General features: G+C 46.0%; 2 protein-coding genes across 2 annotated transcripts; both read right to left on the bottom strand.

Annotated features, from left to right (window-relative positions):
• Nucleotides 1–2876: 2876 nt before the first annotated feature.
• Nucleotides 2877–5108, bottom strand: sst7 (somatostatin family member 7). The gene is made up of 2 exons (XM_060054309.1): nucleotides 4133–5108; nucleotides 2877–3636 (listed from the first exon to the last, which is right to left on the bottom strand). Exons 1-2 carry the CDS (start codon nucleotides 4235–4237, stop codon nucleotides 3403–3405), a joined length of 339 nt encoding a protein of 112 aa, XP_059910292.1. The 5' UTR covers nucleotides 4238–5108; the 3' UTR covers nucleotides 2877–3402.
• A 3087-nt stretch (nucleotides 5109–8195) lies between these two features.
• On the bottom strand, nucleotides 8196–16416 carry srm (spermidine synthase). The gene is made up of 8 exons (XM_060054297.1): nucleotides 16159–16416; nucleotides 15743–15863; nucleotides 15556–15648; nucleotides 15240–15393; nucleotides 15059–15142; nucleotides 9616–9761; nucleotides 9249–9371; nucleotides 8196–9045 (listed from the first exon to the last, which is right to left on the bottom strand). Exons 1-8 carry the CDS (start codon nucleotides 16287–16289, stop codon nucleotides 9028–9030), a joined length of 870 nt encoding a protein of 289 aa, XP_059910280.1. The 5' UTR covers nucleotides 16290–16416; the 3' UTR covers nucleotides 8196–9027.
• Nucleotides 16417–17159: the final 743 nt, after the last annotated feature.

Below are 17159 nucleotides of genomic sequence, written 5' to 3'. Positions count from 1 at the left end.
TGGAGGTAGGAGGAACCTGGTCACTGTGGACATTGGATATCGAACCTGGAGCCTTTCAGCTGTGACCCAAACACCCCAGCCACGACACCAGCCTACCCCACCCCTCACACACACACACACACACGCACACGCACATTCAGACTAAGGATATCTGGGGGCCGGATCCCCAGGCTGTTTTATTCGAAGTGCTTCACTCCAACCTTCCCCCCCATTCCGCGAGCACGCCTTTAAAGAAGAGTGAGCGGAAAGCCAAATGAATGAAGACTAATTTAAACGTATTCTGGGTTCTGTGAATATCAGCAGGCGGTTGGAGAAGAATGAGTGGCATCTTTAATCCAATAGCAGAGACCCCCATAATAAAACCTCCTAATTTCATTCAGTCTAATAGACTGTTATCCCCCCCTGCCTCGTCACCCGATCAAATGGGAATGATGGATTTCAATTCATAAACGGAGTCAAGAAGATTAGACTCAGATTGAGCCCGGTGGCACCAATATCTCCATATACAGAGGGAGACCAGTCTTTATTCTTACCTGATTTTGCCCCCCATCACCGTCAAACTGAACCAAAGGTTTAAAACACACTCACCAGCTCAAGTTTGTGTAGAAATGGGCCCAGCATCTCCCCGCGTTTTAAAAAGCTTCAGGAAAAACAATTGTTTTTCTGCCATTGTTCAACCGATTCCGCAGAAACCCAGCCTAGAGTTTCTATTCCATAACAATTACAGGCCCTGGGTTTTAGTTGATGTGAAACCCGATTTTGACCACATAAGCTCAATGTTATATATTTAATACTTTAAGTGCTGACGATGAGACAGGGGACTAGAAACGACTGAAACTATGTTTGCATCAAGGACAGTGCACTCAGCTGCTTAGGCTCCTGTTAGGAAGACCTTTTTCAGACCCTATAGAGTCCTATTCGCCTCCTCCACGCCGGACATCACTATCTACTCATTTAGCGGACGCTTTTATACATAGTGGCGTACAGTAGCACTTGCACACTTTGTGTGAACTGGGTAAGAACTCAGAACGTGTTCCCCTCTGGTACAGCCTAGGACCTGTGGTATACCACAAGGCTCTATTTAAGAGTCCTTTCATGTTTCATTTCTTGTTAAATGTTGATTTGGATTCGTCGTTCAACAGGGTTTTTATTAGGATAGATGGACACTAGGATCTTTGTGATGATGTTTTGCTTTGAATTTGTCTATAATTTGTTGAAAGCTTTTTTTTTTATCATATTGGGCTGCCAAATATTAGGTTTTTCTTCTAGGTCCATAATGATTAACTATAATTATAATATTTATTCTGCCATGCAGGCGAATTATTATGACAAATATACAGAGTCTGATCAGGCTTACGGTATCCTGACAATGCTTTGCCCAAATTTTAATCTAAATATTTATTTAAACTATTTTCCTTCACAAATAATATAATTTGAAATATATGCTATTGTTATTTTTTATTCTCATCATATGTTATTGAGGTAAAGCATATGATTTGACTGTGATTTCGATGAAGTCAGTGTTTCTGTTTAAGTTGATGTCACTAAATCATCCACCATTGATGTATGTTCTGAATCACTAAATCATTGCCTATTAGTGAACCGGGCAATGCTGAAGACACATTTACATTACAATTCAGAATCTCATCTAAACGTAACACATGCTAATGGATTTAAGAATTTCGATTTTCCATTATTACCGATCTCCATCTCCAACAAAATACACTACTGATTACACCTAAGTGACCATTAAGTAATGGACTGTGTAGGCAGCGTTCACACGTAGTTGTCGTCGTCCACAGTTTATAATGTGACATTTAAAAAGTGTGTTCTGCTTCCAGTTGTTCTTTCTAATACTTAATATAACCTCGGACATGATTTGGCTGACATAGCGTTACAAAAAGCCCACACTTCCACCATGCATCACTGACAGGTTCATAATTACCCAGCGTGTAATTCACGTCGTAAAACCCATCAGCGGCCTGTTAAGTAAGGTGCCCACAGCTCCCAGGGCGACATTTGCTTGTGCCCATCAACAACTCAATGTGCTGCCTCCCTACGTGTCTGAAAAACCTTCTCATAAAGTGCATTAATCTGTACAGAGTGCCTATGGGAGGGCATGCAGCTGTTGGCCGTACGATGAATCCGGCGTAGCTCCGATAGGAGTCAGAAGAGAGTGGTAGGAGGACTGGAAGAGCTGAGGAGAAACACCGGTCAATTTTGGTTCATGAGCTTGTTTTTCTTTGTCTAAGAACAAAAGATCTTCTCGTCTTTGTAGGGTTTGCACTTTGATGAGGCACACTGAGTATTACAATTAATAAATAAACCCCAGGGAGGATTTTATGTCAGACTTATCTTGCCAAAGGAAGGTGGATTGATTGATTTATTGACTTGATTGGTTGCTTGATGAACCGTGTTTCGTTGTGTCTGTGAGGTCCCACAAACGAGTGATCAAGTGATACTATCCGTGTGAGAATATACACTCATTTAACTTCTATTTGATTGACTTTTAGCGCTTAGTGTGATGCTGTCATGGAATGATTTAAACACAAGGCTCCCTGAGCTTGTGACTGTGAATTCATTATCGGGCTAGTGGGAGATAAGGTACAACGTCGAGAGTCAAAATGCCGTCCTTTACAGAATATATGGGTGACATCTTTCTGTAATCGGTTCCTTGTTGTTTAAAGGCTGGTTTATGGCGCAGCGTGTGCAGGGCATGAGCTAACAAACTAAGAGATGTTAGTCCCCCCTGGCGTAGAGAACGTGGGGGAGGGAGAGAGCTGCCAACATCACGAGCCGCTAATCAGTGTCCTCTTCATCAGGAAATCAGATTCAGTGTTGTCTTTTAGAAATGTTTGTCTTTTATATATACAATGTCAAACATATTATGTTTTATTTTTCATTTGCTCACAGATGATTTTATCAGTACACATTTATACATTAAGTTGAGTTTAATCGTTTAAATTTTGGCATACACGCGTGGCAATGCCAAGTACTTTAAGGCAGATGGAGGCAAAACATGACCGCTTTAAAAAGAAGATTAAACCAGCAACCTAACGCGATTAAAGTAAATCAGCTTCATCACCATCTGAAATATCATATCCATGCTTTAATATAGACGCTAAAATAAATAAACACACACATAAATACGTACAATGTACACAATAAACAGATCAATAAATAAGGAATGAAAGAAATGAAAAACGAAACCGTGTGGCTGAAGTCCAAACTGAGACGAGACGCGTATCCGTGAGATGCAGAGCCGAGATCATACTACAGTTTATGCTGAACTTGGTCGTTCTTTCCGGAAGGATGAGGAATTGAGAGACAGGTGTGGTTTCTTTCGTGTCGAGGAGGAGGTCGGGGGGGCGGCGGGGGGAGGTGGGGGCGGGGGGCACGTCGTTAGCAGGACGTGAAGGTCTTCCAGAAGAAGTTTTTACACGGGGCTTTGCGGTCGCGCTGGGGCAGCGATAGCCGGTTGTAGACGGCCCGCTCCTCCAGACGGGACTCCAGAGGCTCCTCCAGCTCCAGCAGGCTGTCCGACGGCTCCCCAGGAAGCATGTTGGGGTCAGGGGCCCCCTCCAGGAGCCCCGACACCAGCTTCAGGATCAGCTCCTTACGCTCCTTGCTGAGCTCCTGGGAGAGAGAGGAGGAGGAGGAGGAGGAGGAGGAGGAAGAGGCGAGGAGAGGACCGTCGTTAGGGGGATCGGAATGAGGTCATGTGAGAATGGGCAGAATTGTGGATACTGCTTTAAAGCGCAGAATTGACATTTCAACAAAGGAATTTTCAAACAAAGTAGTAATTTAATAAAAGACTATTATATATTTTTGTAATGCTATAAACATTTTAAAATTGTAATCTAAATGACGGCATTCCAAATGATTTACTCCTCTCTACACAAAAACCTCCAGTCCACTAACAAATCGAAGATGTAGATCAGGGAAATTAGACTAAATATCCCTCTTCTCTTGAGCAAGTAAAAGCTTTCCTAATTGAATCTCAATGAGAGTACTCCCAGCGCTAATTCCCTCCTGTTTACAGAAAATGCGGTCCGCTAACAAACCAACAGAAAGAATAAAACAGACAAAAAAGAACAGGTTAAAAAGCGCGTCAGAGAGCAGCGCAGCTCACCCTGCTGCTGTGGAAGTTGCTCCGGTCGTCCACGGGGGGCAGGACCGCTGCCCTCACGCTGAACAGAACCCCCATGAGAGCCGCCAGGACCACCATGAGCTGCATGCTGACGGAGACGCCGAGCGCACGGACTCACCACCGGAGCGGACGGAGGGGGAGCCTGAGCGTGGAAGTGGAGACGAGAGAGGGAGAGAGAGGGAGAGAGAGAGAGCCTACCCTAACACTGGTCACAGATCTGTGGTCGATTATCTTTTAAGAGATGGAAGAAAAGTACAATCTGGCGTTGGGTGCTGGACTCCTTTCTCTCTCTTGGCCGTCCTGAAGTGAAGGTGTTCGTCTGGGTCTGGAAGTGACTGCTCTCCCCTCACAGTCCCCGGTCCTTTATAGCCCACCACCGCTGTCTGCCACTGACGTAGAACACAGTGGGTGGGAGACAGAGGGCGAGGGGGATGAGAGTGAGTGAGTGTGTGTGTGTGTGTGTGTGTGTGTGTGTGTGTGTGTGTGTGTGTGTGTGTGTGTGTGTGTGTGTGTGTGTGTGTGTGTGTGTGTGTGTGTGTGTGTGTGTGTGTTTGGGGAGGGGAGGACAGCTGAGGGGTCAGGGTGAGACAAATGGAGCCATTAAACAATTAACCCCTGTTTTTCTGGTGATGGAGGATTTGAAGCGGTGACGACTCGTAAGCGGACAAACACGAGGCTACGTCACCTGACCGCGGTGACACTCTGGCATCACGGCGGCGCTGATACCGGACCAAAGCCTTGACGCCGCGGCGGTCAAACGAGGTGCTTCAACATGGCTGACGTAACGGCGTGGGAACGGTGCGGGAATCCTTTGGTGAAGTTCGCCGCCCACAAACCAAAATGCAATCCCGCAGTCACGAATATAAAAAAACGTGCATCTCCGTAGAGTACACAACTTTAAGCAAGGGTCTCTTGACGTTAAAAAACGATAATGACCCCATTTGCAGGGTCGTTATCGTTTTTTAACGTAATTCGCACAAAGCCTCCGGATGAAGTGGGCCTGCGGCTAGACTGTGTGTGTGGGGGTTTGAAGGCAGCACCTTCCGGCTGGCATGGACGGTGAACCCTCCCCCCCCCCCCCCCCCCCCCCCTAACACACTGACTATTAATTATCACACATTAAGCTGAACTCACTGCCGGTCGACACCGCCTGACGCCCGTTGAACGGCCTCAGGCTCAGAGGCCTGAGAGAAGAGAGAAGAGGAGAAGCAAGGGTCGGCTTAGATCGAGAGGCAGAGCGGGCCGACTGGTAACCGGAAGGTTGCTAGTTCAATCCCCGGCTCCTCCTAGCTGAGTGTCGAGGTGTCCCTGAGTCAGACGCCCTAACCTTAACTGCTCCCTACGAGCTGGCTGTCGACCTGCGTGGCTGACTCCCTGCACGGCTGACTCAGCTGTCGCTGTATGAACCATTCTAAGTCACTTTGGAGATAAGCGTCTGCTAAATGGAAATGGGAATGTCAGACTTATAAGTGACAAGCTGTGGCTTTCATTGAAACCCTGGAGAGTCATTTGGCAGCAAAGACATAATGTGAGTGTGATTCAGATGAATTGTTGTAGGAATGAAGGAGGAGAATGAATACAGGTAGGCCCACCGCAGGACTTCCATGGATTCAAAAGGCCAAAAACTCGTTTTAGGGACGGTATCAGCGATATGATTTAACATAGTTTGCAATGTAGCTGTGACATCTGGTTTAGAACGAAATGTACACGTTTCAGAATATAACTGAATAAGATTGAACTCCGGAGAGGTGCACCTGGGGAAACAAAGACACCTGTCAAACACGTAGCGAGTGCGTGCCTGCCTCTGGCGCTTTGTGTTTTCTTTCCTTCTTTGCCGTTTCCTGCTCTGATGGTGGCCGTTCGCTTCGGCAACAAGTCAACACATTCTCCTCAACCCCAAATAAGAATATATTACAAGGACAGTCAAAGTGTACGTAAAAGGCTTCAAAGGATATGTTTGTGAAATGATTCTCACGCCATTTAACACGTCATCTAAATGTAAATGACGGGGCTGCCACATGTTATGCGCTCCTAACTAGGTTATGAACGCCACTGGTAATGCTTCATATTTTTTATTAGAAGGAAAACATGAGGCCACTTGTGTGAAATAAAAATGCATGTTGTTTTACTTCTTAGGGAATCTATGGGCACAAATGTGAACCAGTTGACTGCAAGATAATCGTTTGTGCACAGTATGTAATGTATACACTGACTACACGATGTATACATTACATGCGTAATATGACGAGCGCTTTTTAAAGCCTATTTTCCACACACACACACACACACACACGCACGCACGCACGCACACACACACGCACACGCACACGCACACGCACAGAGCTAAGCATATCCGAAGATTAGCTGACGGTTGGAATGGACAGATTTGTAACGCAGGTTGTTTGAAGACAGTAAGCACCTGAAGGCCCCAGAGAGCTGAGAGCCCACCCCGATGACGACCCGGCCTGCTGCAAGGGACTTCAAACGGAGCGTGACGTCACACGGAGACCCGCACAGCGCTCCGTAAATCCGCGTGACGGCTCCCATTCCACCAGCGGTCCGCCTCCACATGCCCTTCAGACATGGCACAAAAGGCCCTTTCGATAGACACAACCCTTATTGAATTAAAATATGGGGTAAATTAATGTTCTATGTCAATATTCAATACCCAATCGGATTAGGACGGAAATAAAGACACGCGTGGGTTGGGTTGTCAAATTAACCTTTCATTCATAGGCCTACCAATCTTTAATTCTTGTCAGCGCCGCCGGGTTACCATCTTACCGTTAATAAAAATCAGGACATTTAGCACAACCGTAAGCACAGAAAGTGCATGTCGATATCTTATTATTTATCACAAGCTTCGTTTACACAAGGTGCTTTCAGAGTTCAGTTTCAAGATCCAAGTGTCTGAGCGTTACTTTACGAAGTTAACAAACAATTAGTCATTGGTTGGTAACGGGAAAAGCTACCAACCGCTACACGTCCTTACCTGTGATTGGTTGGGGACGGAGAGAGGTACCGCCCACTGTACGTAAGGTCACTTGGGTATACCTTTTGGAGTTCATGCAGCTAGAGGCCAGACTGAAAATGTCTGAAATGTGTCGCTGCGGGTGAACCAAACCAAAACCTCAAAGTGAGTGTGTACTGGAAGGAGATATTACATCTACATGCTTTCTAAAACTAGATACCCCGTCTACATGCTTTCTAAAACTAGATACACCTACATGCTTTCTAGAATACTACATCTACAATGCTTTCTAAAACTAGATACATCTACCGGATGTTGGTCTCAAGTAGTACTCGTGTTTGAACAGGCCTCCTTCAGATAGTTATTGAATGTCACGCAAGTTGCAACCCCAAAATATCAGCGAATGATGTACGCCACCTTGTGACAGAATCCGGTAAATACACCCAGAGAGCTCTGTAAAACTCCAAATGATGTCAGTTCTATTAAGTACTTCTGGAGAAGTATAAAACCTAAAATGACCCTATAAAGTCTGCACTGCAGATTATAATTGGCTAAATTATAAGTGCATAGGAGACGTACAAATCAACGTTTTGGTTTATTGTTCTGTGGGATTGAATACTTCTTAGGCATTGTACTCAGGATTGATGGATTTCCTAGACCAAGTCATGAAACTAACAAAGGCCTTGTTTGAGTTTCTCTGCCATCGATATTAATGGGATTTTTCTTGAAATGCGGACTTAGAGCAATTAGGCTTTGCATTAATTCCCATAACGATGTTACTGAAACTGTGCTACCATAGTCCCAAGGAAACACGATGACCCCGTGATCCGCACTCTGAGATGCATTTAAACGGAGGACATTGTGAAATGGAGAAAAGCTGGTCACCTTTCATTCTTCATTCTGTGTTCATGAGACTCAGGGTGAAAGGTTCAGCGTGTGAACTTTCTGCTGCTTTCCCTCGAACTAATCCTAGCCCGCAGTCTCTCTTCGGGTCGAGTAAGTGAAACGTTTGAGACTACCATGAAGGGTATTTAAAAATAACTGCTGGCCACAAAAAAGCTGCATGTAGACAGGTTTAAACTTTGCCATCTATTGATTCATACTTTATAAAAACATGATCGCATTCATCTGGTGAGAAAATTCTCAACATTAAATGAGGATTTACAGTTGATAGATACAGTGAATATCTTACTTCCATGATGGTGACAGAATAACACTCCAATGTAATATTCGGTAACATTACATTTAACACAATAGCAGTTACATCATCTCATTCATTAGCAGCGTACAATACCACTATATGTAGTCTTGACTCAATAACGGGCAGTTGACTTGTTGTTATGCAACTGACCAATACAAATAATAAAAAAAATACATGGGATGGGAGAAAATCACAACAGTATTATCCTGACAGAGTCGTAATGGTGGATTGGAACCCAGATACTTCCAGAACACATGGCACAGAACCACCCTGCTCACCAACTTAACACTGCCAATGAGAGTCCTTATAAAGAGGCAAGGGGGTTACAAATGCCATAAAATATAGTCAAACAAATAAAAACATATACTGTCAAACTAAAAGCGAGGTATGTGGTGGTGAAAATGGAACAAAAACAATTCTGTTCTTCAAATCGAATAACGGGAAAAAATAAATCAGTTTTAAGATTTCAATGTGGGGCTGAATGGGCGATAGCTTGTAGAATGTCACTTGAATGCGGGTTGTCTCGATGCTCCGTTATCCTCGCCCCCGTGGCGCTCCCTGGCCCAGGAGGATTGAAGCCATTTCTTCCTATTTTATTTACATTTCCTGGCCAGCTCCGTCAAATAATATCTTCCCCTCTCGTTCACCCTCTCTCTCTCTCTCCGAAGGATCCAAGGGGGGGGGGGGGGGGCGTTGTTAGGGGGCTCAGACAGAGCTGAGAACCTGTCACGAAAAACAAATCACAGTTTGAGACGTGAGGGAATGTCAGGAAGTCATCCTGGGAGAACACACACACACACACACACACACACACACACACACACACACACACACACACACACACACACACACACACACACACACACACACACACACACACACACACACACACACACACACACACACACACACACACACACACTTACCTTTCTGGCGAACTCGGGGAGGATGAAGGACGCCCGATGGACTCCAGAGTTGTAATACTTGAGGTTCATACTCTCCACCTCCTCGTGTGACAGCTCCTTCACCGGCTCCCGGAAATTTGTTTCCTGTTTTAGAAAAAGTAATCATGGGCATCAGCGTCCGTCCCACCGGAGCGCGGACGGACAGACGGACGAGGGAACGGCGACGGCCTTAGGTTAAACTACTGCCGCTCCGCATCATGCCGTAGCCAATGAGGTGAGAGATGGGTTCCAGATGATGGAGGAGGGGGGTAGGGGGAGGGGGAGGGGGGTAGGGGGAGGGGGAGGAGGGGGGTAGGGGGAGGGGGGGGAGGTCGGCCACCACACTCACTGTGTTTTTACTGCACAGCATGAAGCCTATCTGGCCGCTGGGGTAGGTGGGGATGGTGCAGTATGCGTACTCCACCACGGGGAATAGAGTCTTGCAGAAGGTCCGCATCTCCTTGATGAGCTCCAAATGGAGCCACTGACACTCTCCTGGGGGTGAGGGGGGAGGAGGGGGGAGGAGGGGGGAGAGAGGGGAAACAACATGTCCATGTGTTATTTCTTTCCCTTCTCGAGATGCGTTTCGAGATTGAAAAGTGCGACACATCAATTGAACGTCAGAGGCGAGTCTGTTTACTGGCAGCGCCCCAGAAGGGGTTTATTGGGAGGAAGTCATCGGTAAGGGGGGGGGGGGGCATTACCATGCATTTATTTCGCTAGTAGCCGCATTAACGCAATCGTGTTCACAAAAATTTAACCGTGATTGGTTGTAAGCAAGCTATATAAAATTGTGTTCCCTCTGGCACAACCAATCAAAAGAAAAGGGAATGTCAGATCGACCAGACACCCCGACATGACATTTAATAGCAACCAATATTGCGAGCACAGGACTCAACCTTCTGCTAAATTGACCAAACCAACTGCCTAGTGACAGAGAGCAGGGAACAGAGACGCCCATACCATCTCTACACTGACAACGTTATGAGGTGTGCACAACACCTCCATTATGTCCACCCATCAGCACCTATTGACCTCCATCCGGCGAGGGATCAATCTCTGGTGCTCCCATCAAGGTTTTCCTCCCCGTGATCTGGAGAGCGTTTCCAGGCTCTTAAGAGGGCTAAGGGTTACGGTGGGTGGTTTATCGTGGGCCTGTGAAGCCCTTCAGCCTGGAACCATGATGTGAAAAGCTATACAAATAGACCTGCCTGGAGCCAACGATGAGAACAGACCAGGGTGGGGTTGGCTTCATATTCCTTCAGTCCAATACCAAACAGATCATTTATGACCCGATTGCTCTTGAACTAAATGCCTTTCATGGAACGATATATACGTTTCGTATAATTGTCCTTACTGCATCATAAAATGATTTAATATAGACTTCAGCATAACGGCCATTTGCATTTCAACACAGCTCCCTTTGCAGGTCTAAATCCGATGTAGGGATTGTCGGGCCTACGATCTCCGAACTATCGGTATGTGGCTGGACCAGTAATGTACACAGCCTGCCTCGGTCCAACCGGAAAAATGGATGACTCTCCATACCAGGGCAATAGTTCTGTCAATAACAAACTTGATACCTTTTGATAAAACTGATAACAGAATGCTGTTCCAGGTCACCATGTCCTGCCTCCTAGCAATTGCCAGGAACCCTTGTTGTCTAGCATCCACCCTAGATTCTACGTCCACCACGTGGGGAGATGTTGGAGGTCCTCACCATTGATGAGCTCCATCTAGCTGGGAGATGCTCCTCTTTTCAACCACTTCCAGTGCCATACATCCACCCGTGATTCATTTACAGGTCGGGTACTATGTCCGGTTTACTGGACTTTTGAACCCGGATAGCTGAGAACACACTCATATCTCCACTGTATTGGTTGAATTGTACAAAGTTAACCCTAACAAATGATGCTCCACTATGGACAATATTAAAACCTTTTGAAGCCGGAGGTATACTTTGGGTAATTTCCCTAAAAAAAAAAAGAAGTGGTGCAACATCATGTCTTCATTAGGGATGGGGATGGAAACCCGGTTCTACCAAGGACCCGGTTCCACTTCTTTCAAAACCCAAATGATCATTAACGTTTGGGCTCATCGGTACCACTATCGAGTCCCGTCGCTCATTTATTATTTTATTTTTCCCGTAGGTCCTGTAACGTAATGTTATGTCCCTCGAGTCACGTCACGGCATTTAAATCAAATCAAACCAATCACTGCAGCGTGTCCACTAATGTTTTTGAATGGAATTGTAAGCAAACAGGTACTAATGCTCGCGAGGATGGCTGAACGGGAGAAAATCCTTTATTGTAAAGGGGGGAACACAATCTCAATGACCTTCGACTGTCACCGAGTTGAAAAGACTCCGTCTCCTTCTCCTGTCGCACCACAGACGGGCCCGTCTTAGGCCCCGTCCACACGAAGCCGAAACGGGCGAAACCGTTACGGTTTCGATCTATCCGGTTTCGAAGTATCTCCGTAAAGACGAAGCCAAGCGAAACCGGATAGATCTGTAGAAACGCTGTAGTAAACATTCCAGGCCCATAAGGGGCGCTGCTTCTGGTACACAAATCCAGAAGAAGAAGAGGCGAGCATGCGCATAAAGGCTGCCCCCCGAACCACTAACAACACAAACAAACAGCTCTTCTACGATGGCGAACTAGATTCTCAATAAATAATGGCTTAGCAACCCAACAAGGGACATGATATGCTGCAGAACGATTACAAGCTTGTAGTCCGCCATCATCTTTTTTGTTGTGATTTCTGAGACTCCGCGGGCTTAAGAGCCATTGGCTAGGAGGTCGAGGGGTGGGGCGATGATGTCATGGTTTGCGGTTTCAGTCGGTTTCAGGCGTCCACACGAAACCAAAACGAAACCGGATAGATTTGAAACCACCTCCGAGGGTGGTTTCAGAAGTTTGCGGTTTCGGTCAGCGGATTCGCCGGCTTCGTGTGGACGGAGGGCCGAACCGTACAAGACCTTTGCGGTTTCGCCATGAAATCGGCTTCGTGTGGACGGGGCCTTAGTCATCCTCTCAAAGTACGAGCGGTAATCGCACACACACATTGTCGCTAGTCCCGTCAGTTAAAATAGTAATCCAATTGTGAAATCTGTGTTGTAATCGGCAGCATACAAGCTTAAAAAGTAAATAAAGTTCCAGGTGTGCTGCGTGATGATGTGTTGAGGCTGGCTCAGTAAAACTACTGTTCGTTTTACGATCCGAGTCGTTAACTCCTTAACGACTTGGATCGTTAAGGAGTATCGAAAATGGCATCGATATCAATAAATATTAAAACAACATCCCTAGTCTTCATTGGAGAAGCTTTGTATAATGCTGCCCAATACTTTGTAGGGGTGGGATAAATAATCGATTCTTCGATTCAACGCAATTCTCGCTAGAACGATTCTGTCTCGATGCAGATAAATTAATAATCGTAATAAAAAAGAAAATATACCGTATTTTCCGGACTATAAGTCGCGGTTTTTTTGTAGTTTGGCTTGCCCTGCGACTTATATTTCGAAGCGACTTATATGCCAAAATTGTGCGTACATAATCCTCGGCCGCAAGAGGGCACCATCATTCATTAGGCCTACAACTGAACGCTGCAAGCCTACTGCACCACCGAATAAATTATATTCTCGTCCTCAATGTCCTCCGGTTCAACCAAAGCTACCCCAGCCTTAGCTGCAATTTTGTGCAACATAGCTGTCACACATATCACAGCGCATGACTTGGCCGGCGAAAACTGGAGCCCTCCGCTGGACTTGTGAAGGCATCTGACCGCGGCGCATACGCGTCCGGTGGAATCCCGGTGTCACTGAATTCGGTATAGGCCTACTCTCAGAACTACGAGGGACCGACACACCTATATTGCAATTTCATTCAGTCTCTCCAGACTAAACGTTCTTGTTTAAATGTTTAAAAATAAATGCGACTTATACACCGATGCGACGTATATATGTTTTTTTCCTCGTCATGGAGCATTTTTTGACTGATGCGACTTATACTCGGGAGCGACGTATAGTCCGGAAAATACGGTATATACTTTTTTTTTTTTTTTGCCTGCTGCAACATTCTGTTCGCCAGAGAGGGATACTTTTTGTAATTTTAAAATTATGGAATTTATCTTCAGTGTGTATTGGCCAATCTGATTTGTCTTGACACGATTGCGATTCAGCCTACGCATAGCATGCGCGCAAACTCACAGCCAGACACAAGAACTCCTTCTAATTCAAGAGCAGCTTTTCCTTTAATGACATAGAAAAGAAAGATTAGAAATAAAATAAAACTGAAACCTATTTTTTGCATGCTTCCATATTGTGTTATAATGCAAGCTGCATTGATTATTGCATTGTTCATAGAAAGTTAATTAATCTGTTGATGACTTTAATGATCATCACAAAAGTAGGAAGTGATTAGCAAACTGAGTAGCAAACCCAGATGTATGTATATATTTTTTTGAAAATCACGCATGGAAATATACCTAAAATTAAAATTATTGCATCGAGATGCATCGATAATCGCTTCAGAACCGAATCGTTGACCTCATAATCGGAATCAAATCGCGAGGTGCCAAGAGATTCCCACGCCTAATACTTTGTGGTCAAGAAGTGTCCTACAAGAAGTAACTTTTGATCAATTCCTAAAGTTTTTACCCTATGCATAGGGAGGGACCCACCTTTACACCACTGGAGAGCCATCTAAGCATTACTAGATTATTTCACGGTCGACCGATAGATTGGGCGAGATTTTAATCTCATAGCCAAGTTATCTGTCCGTACTTTATTCACACATGCGACCACGTGAAACTGGATCACGATGCACGCCCAACCTGTCCTGGGAACCAGATGGATCCGACAGCTCATGTTTCAGTGGATGTGTGCCTGGCCCCACCCAACGTTCTGTCAGCAGACCTGGCCTGGGCCAATCACAACGGTTTATCTGAGGTGAAGCAGCTCTCAAACGTTGAGTGTGCAGAGCTGCACCCAATAGGACCGCCGGTTAAAGCAGCATCTCACCGGTGGAGGCATGAATATGTATTGAAGTTGGGTCCTATATGTAGTCGAATAAAATAAAATTCTAATTTGGTGCCTTCTTGACCGAGAAAAGGCAGAAAGTGACTTTTTGGCGCTTGTGGATTGAAGACAACAACTCCCACCATGCACCACGATGCACAGCTTCGCTGGCCACTCCCGCTGATCTAGATCAGTGGGTCCCACCCCCTAGTGCTTGTAGTCTTACGAGAATCCTCCCCTCTTACACTTCCTATTTACTTCTACGCAAAAATCATCATATTGCGTCATCTTATACAGGTTGGAGATGTATAAGATGTTGGAGATCGATACGGATCTCTCCAGTCTCTCCAGAAAATAAGGGAATGATGCACGACCATTCAAAAATATGAGTGGGTTTCTAACGATACAAAGCTTAATGGAAATGGGTGAAGTTTCCCTTTAAGCATTATCATAAACAGACAACGATGTGTCACCTGTTCCATTGGTCTGATTGGTCTTTCGAATTGTGTCCAACATTTGTCTGCGACCGTTGGAGATCAAAGGGGGGCGAGATTCAAGACAAACCACTGTTGAATTGGTATTGTGAAGTCAGGCTGGGCCTAACCGCGGTCAGGAGACAATGAACGTCAAAGCCGATTTGTGAATGGATGACCAAAAAGGGTTTACGAGTCCCACCTTGGATTAGATGGGCTCTGGGAGACTCCCGCTCCCCGCTACAGAAAACAACTCAAACGGAACATCAGAATCAACTCAATCAATACAATCATCATCCCACCTTGGCAACAGAGAATCCCTCCCTCCCTCAAGGCAGTCTTCATCAGTTCGTAGTACGATTCCTTGAACAAACTCTCGGCGGGGCCTGGAAAGAGACAGATACAACGACACACACACACACACTTTAGTATCTATATACAAGCAGGAACAAGAGACAACTGAAGCACGATCCCGTCACTCACCTACAGGGTCCGAGGAGTCGGTGATGACGATGTCGAAGGCGTCCTGGTTCTGCTTCATGAACTCAAAGCCGTCGCCAACGTGGAGGGTGAGCTTGGAGCTGTAGAAGCCCTCAGCCATCCCTGGAAGGTATTTCTTGGAGACGTTGATCACATCCTACCGGACAGGAAAACCACAGACGTGAACATCCGGGGGCCAACCAGGCCCAGGCCTGTATCATCCATGGGGCACAACCTCATCAGTCTGGGATGGAAGAGGTTCTAATGAAGAGTGTGCAACTGCAGTGATTTTAGAAATGATGCATTGCTTCACACACACCTCGTCTATCTCGCATTGAACCACGGACGCCACCAGGGGATGCTTCACCACTTCTCGTAACACTCCCCCGTCCCCACCGCCTATGATCAAGACCTGTATGCAGACGGTGGTCCGGTAGTCAGGGTGGCAAGTCATCAGTGAGTCATTTTGGAAAGTCATCGGAGAACCGCGGGTGGAAATGACATACCTTTTTAGGGGATGGGTGGGAGCAGATGGGAAGGTTTGCGATCATTTCTTGATAAGAAAACTCATCCCTTTCTGTACACTGAATAACCCCATCAAGGACGAGCACGTTCCCATACGTTTTGCTGTAGAAAATACACAAACAACACACACATGTAACCACATCGCTCTGAATCCCCCCTTGACGTGTCAGTCCGGGCTGATTGCGTGTCCGTCCACTGCTGATCGTTGATTTAAAGGGCGTCATCCGAATGTTTAGTAGACATGAATGATGTTAATCTAAGGATTAAAACCCCGTCGCGGAGTTCAGCCGGCAGGTTGTGTATCTTACAAGGGGGCCCGGACACAAGTTGTTCATTGTTAGCTGAAGTTCACAGTTAGCATAGCGTAGCAGCGACTGGGGATACTCAATATACCGACCTCTTAAAAACCATCACATCTTGAAACTTGGATTTCTTATTGTGCAGAATCTCCTCCACCTGAAGACTCATCGCCTGCCCGGGCCATAACGTGCACGTCTCGGTGAACCATCCATCCTTTATGTTGTCCATGATGGTGCTGATCGCTAGCACAGATCTTCCTCAACGTGTGCGCCGGAGGAGCAATGTGACTAGTGTGCCTGGACGGGACTGCACGGGGAAATAGAGAAGAGAGGGAGCGCTGCTGTCTACGGTACCGCCCACCCTCCGCTCATGCTGAACGTGGTTAAAACTGCTGAGCGACCGCGCTTAGAGGCCTCCTATTGGCTCAGGGGTATCCCTCTTGCAGACGTTGAATTTCTCACACACACGCACACGCACACAGTACACGTGTATTTATTAGATTACACAAAACCCCATTTGGCCCCGTACATCGTTCAGCTAAACATGATAATATAAAATAATTTAAAGAATTTTCTGCCCGATTCATTGTATGCTGCCTACTTTTATGTGATTATATTTTGTGATTATACTATAGGGTAAGCATGTTTTGAACTAATATATATAGATAAATTCTAGCTAAATACAATCATTTGTACGATAAATCAAGATGCCCGAAGGCGCTGCCCGAAATAGTGATCTAAATAAAGACCCCGCTTCGAGCCATTTCGGGGCATCGCTCCTTCTCCAGCGCAGGCGCACCACGCTCCCTCTCCTTATAATATGTCTCTCGCCCAACTACTGCACTGTCACTTTTCTTGACTACGACCGACCGGCTCGTCTTCTATCAAATTTAGATTTTGACATTGAAATGACATTGAAATGCCACACCGGCACACGAGGTCCGACGCCCACACATTTGAGTCGTAGCTTTTCCGCCATCCTATGCGTTTGTTGAACTGGTAACGGTGAGTTGTGTGAGTGACGCCGGGGCCCACGTGGAACTTTGGTTCCAGCTGCGCTGCTATTGGCGGAGAGGATTTGAGGCGAAACGTCATGTTC

Source organism: Gadus macrocephalus, chromosome 1 (genome assembly GCF_031168955.1).
Source record: "Gadus macrocephalus chromosome 1, ASM3116895v1".
Classification (NCBI taxonomy): Eukaryota; Metazoa; Chordata; class Actinopteri; order Gadiformes; family Gadidae; genus Gadus; species Gadus macrocephalus.
Note: the sequence above shows the minus strand (reverse complement) of the source record. Positions and strands in the feature narration are given on the sequence as shown.

Bases quoted from the DNA above. Each gene is read 5' to 3' on its own strand.
- sst7 (XM_060054309.1), bottom strand. From the start codon at position 4,237: ATGCAGCTCATGGTGGTCCTGGCGGCTCTCATGGGGGTTCTGTTCAGC. The intron at 3,637-4,132 runs GTGAGCTGCGCT...TCTCTCTCCCAG, and splicing joins GCAACTTCCACAGCAGCAGG to GAGCTCAGCAAGGAGCGTAA.
- srm (XM_060054297.1), bottom strand. From the start codon at position 16,289: ATGGACAACATAAAGGATGGATGGTTCACCGAGACGTGCACGTTATGG. The intron at 15,864-16,158 runs GTCGGTATATTG...TATTTTCTACAG, and splicing joins GATGTGATGGTTTTTAAGAG to CAAAACGTATGGGAACGTGC. The intron at 15,143-15,239 runs GTGAGTGACGGG...GTCTCTTTCCAG, and splicing joins CGACTCCTCGGACCCTGTAG to GCCCCGCCGAGAGTTTGTTC.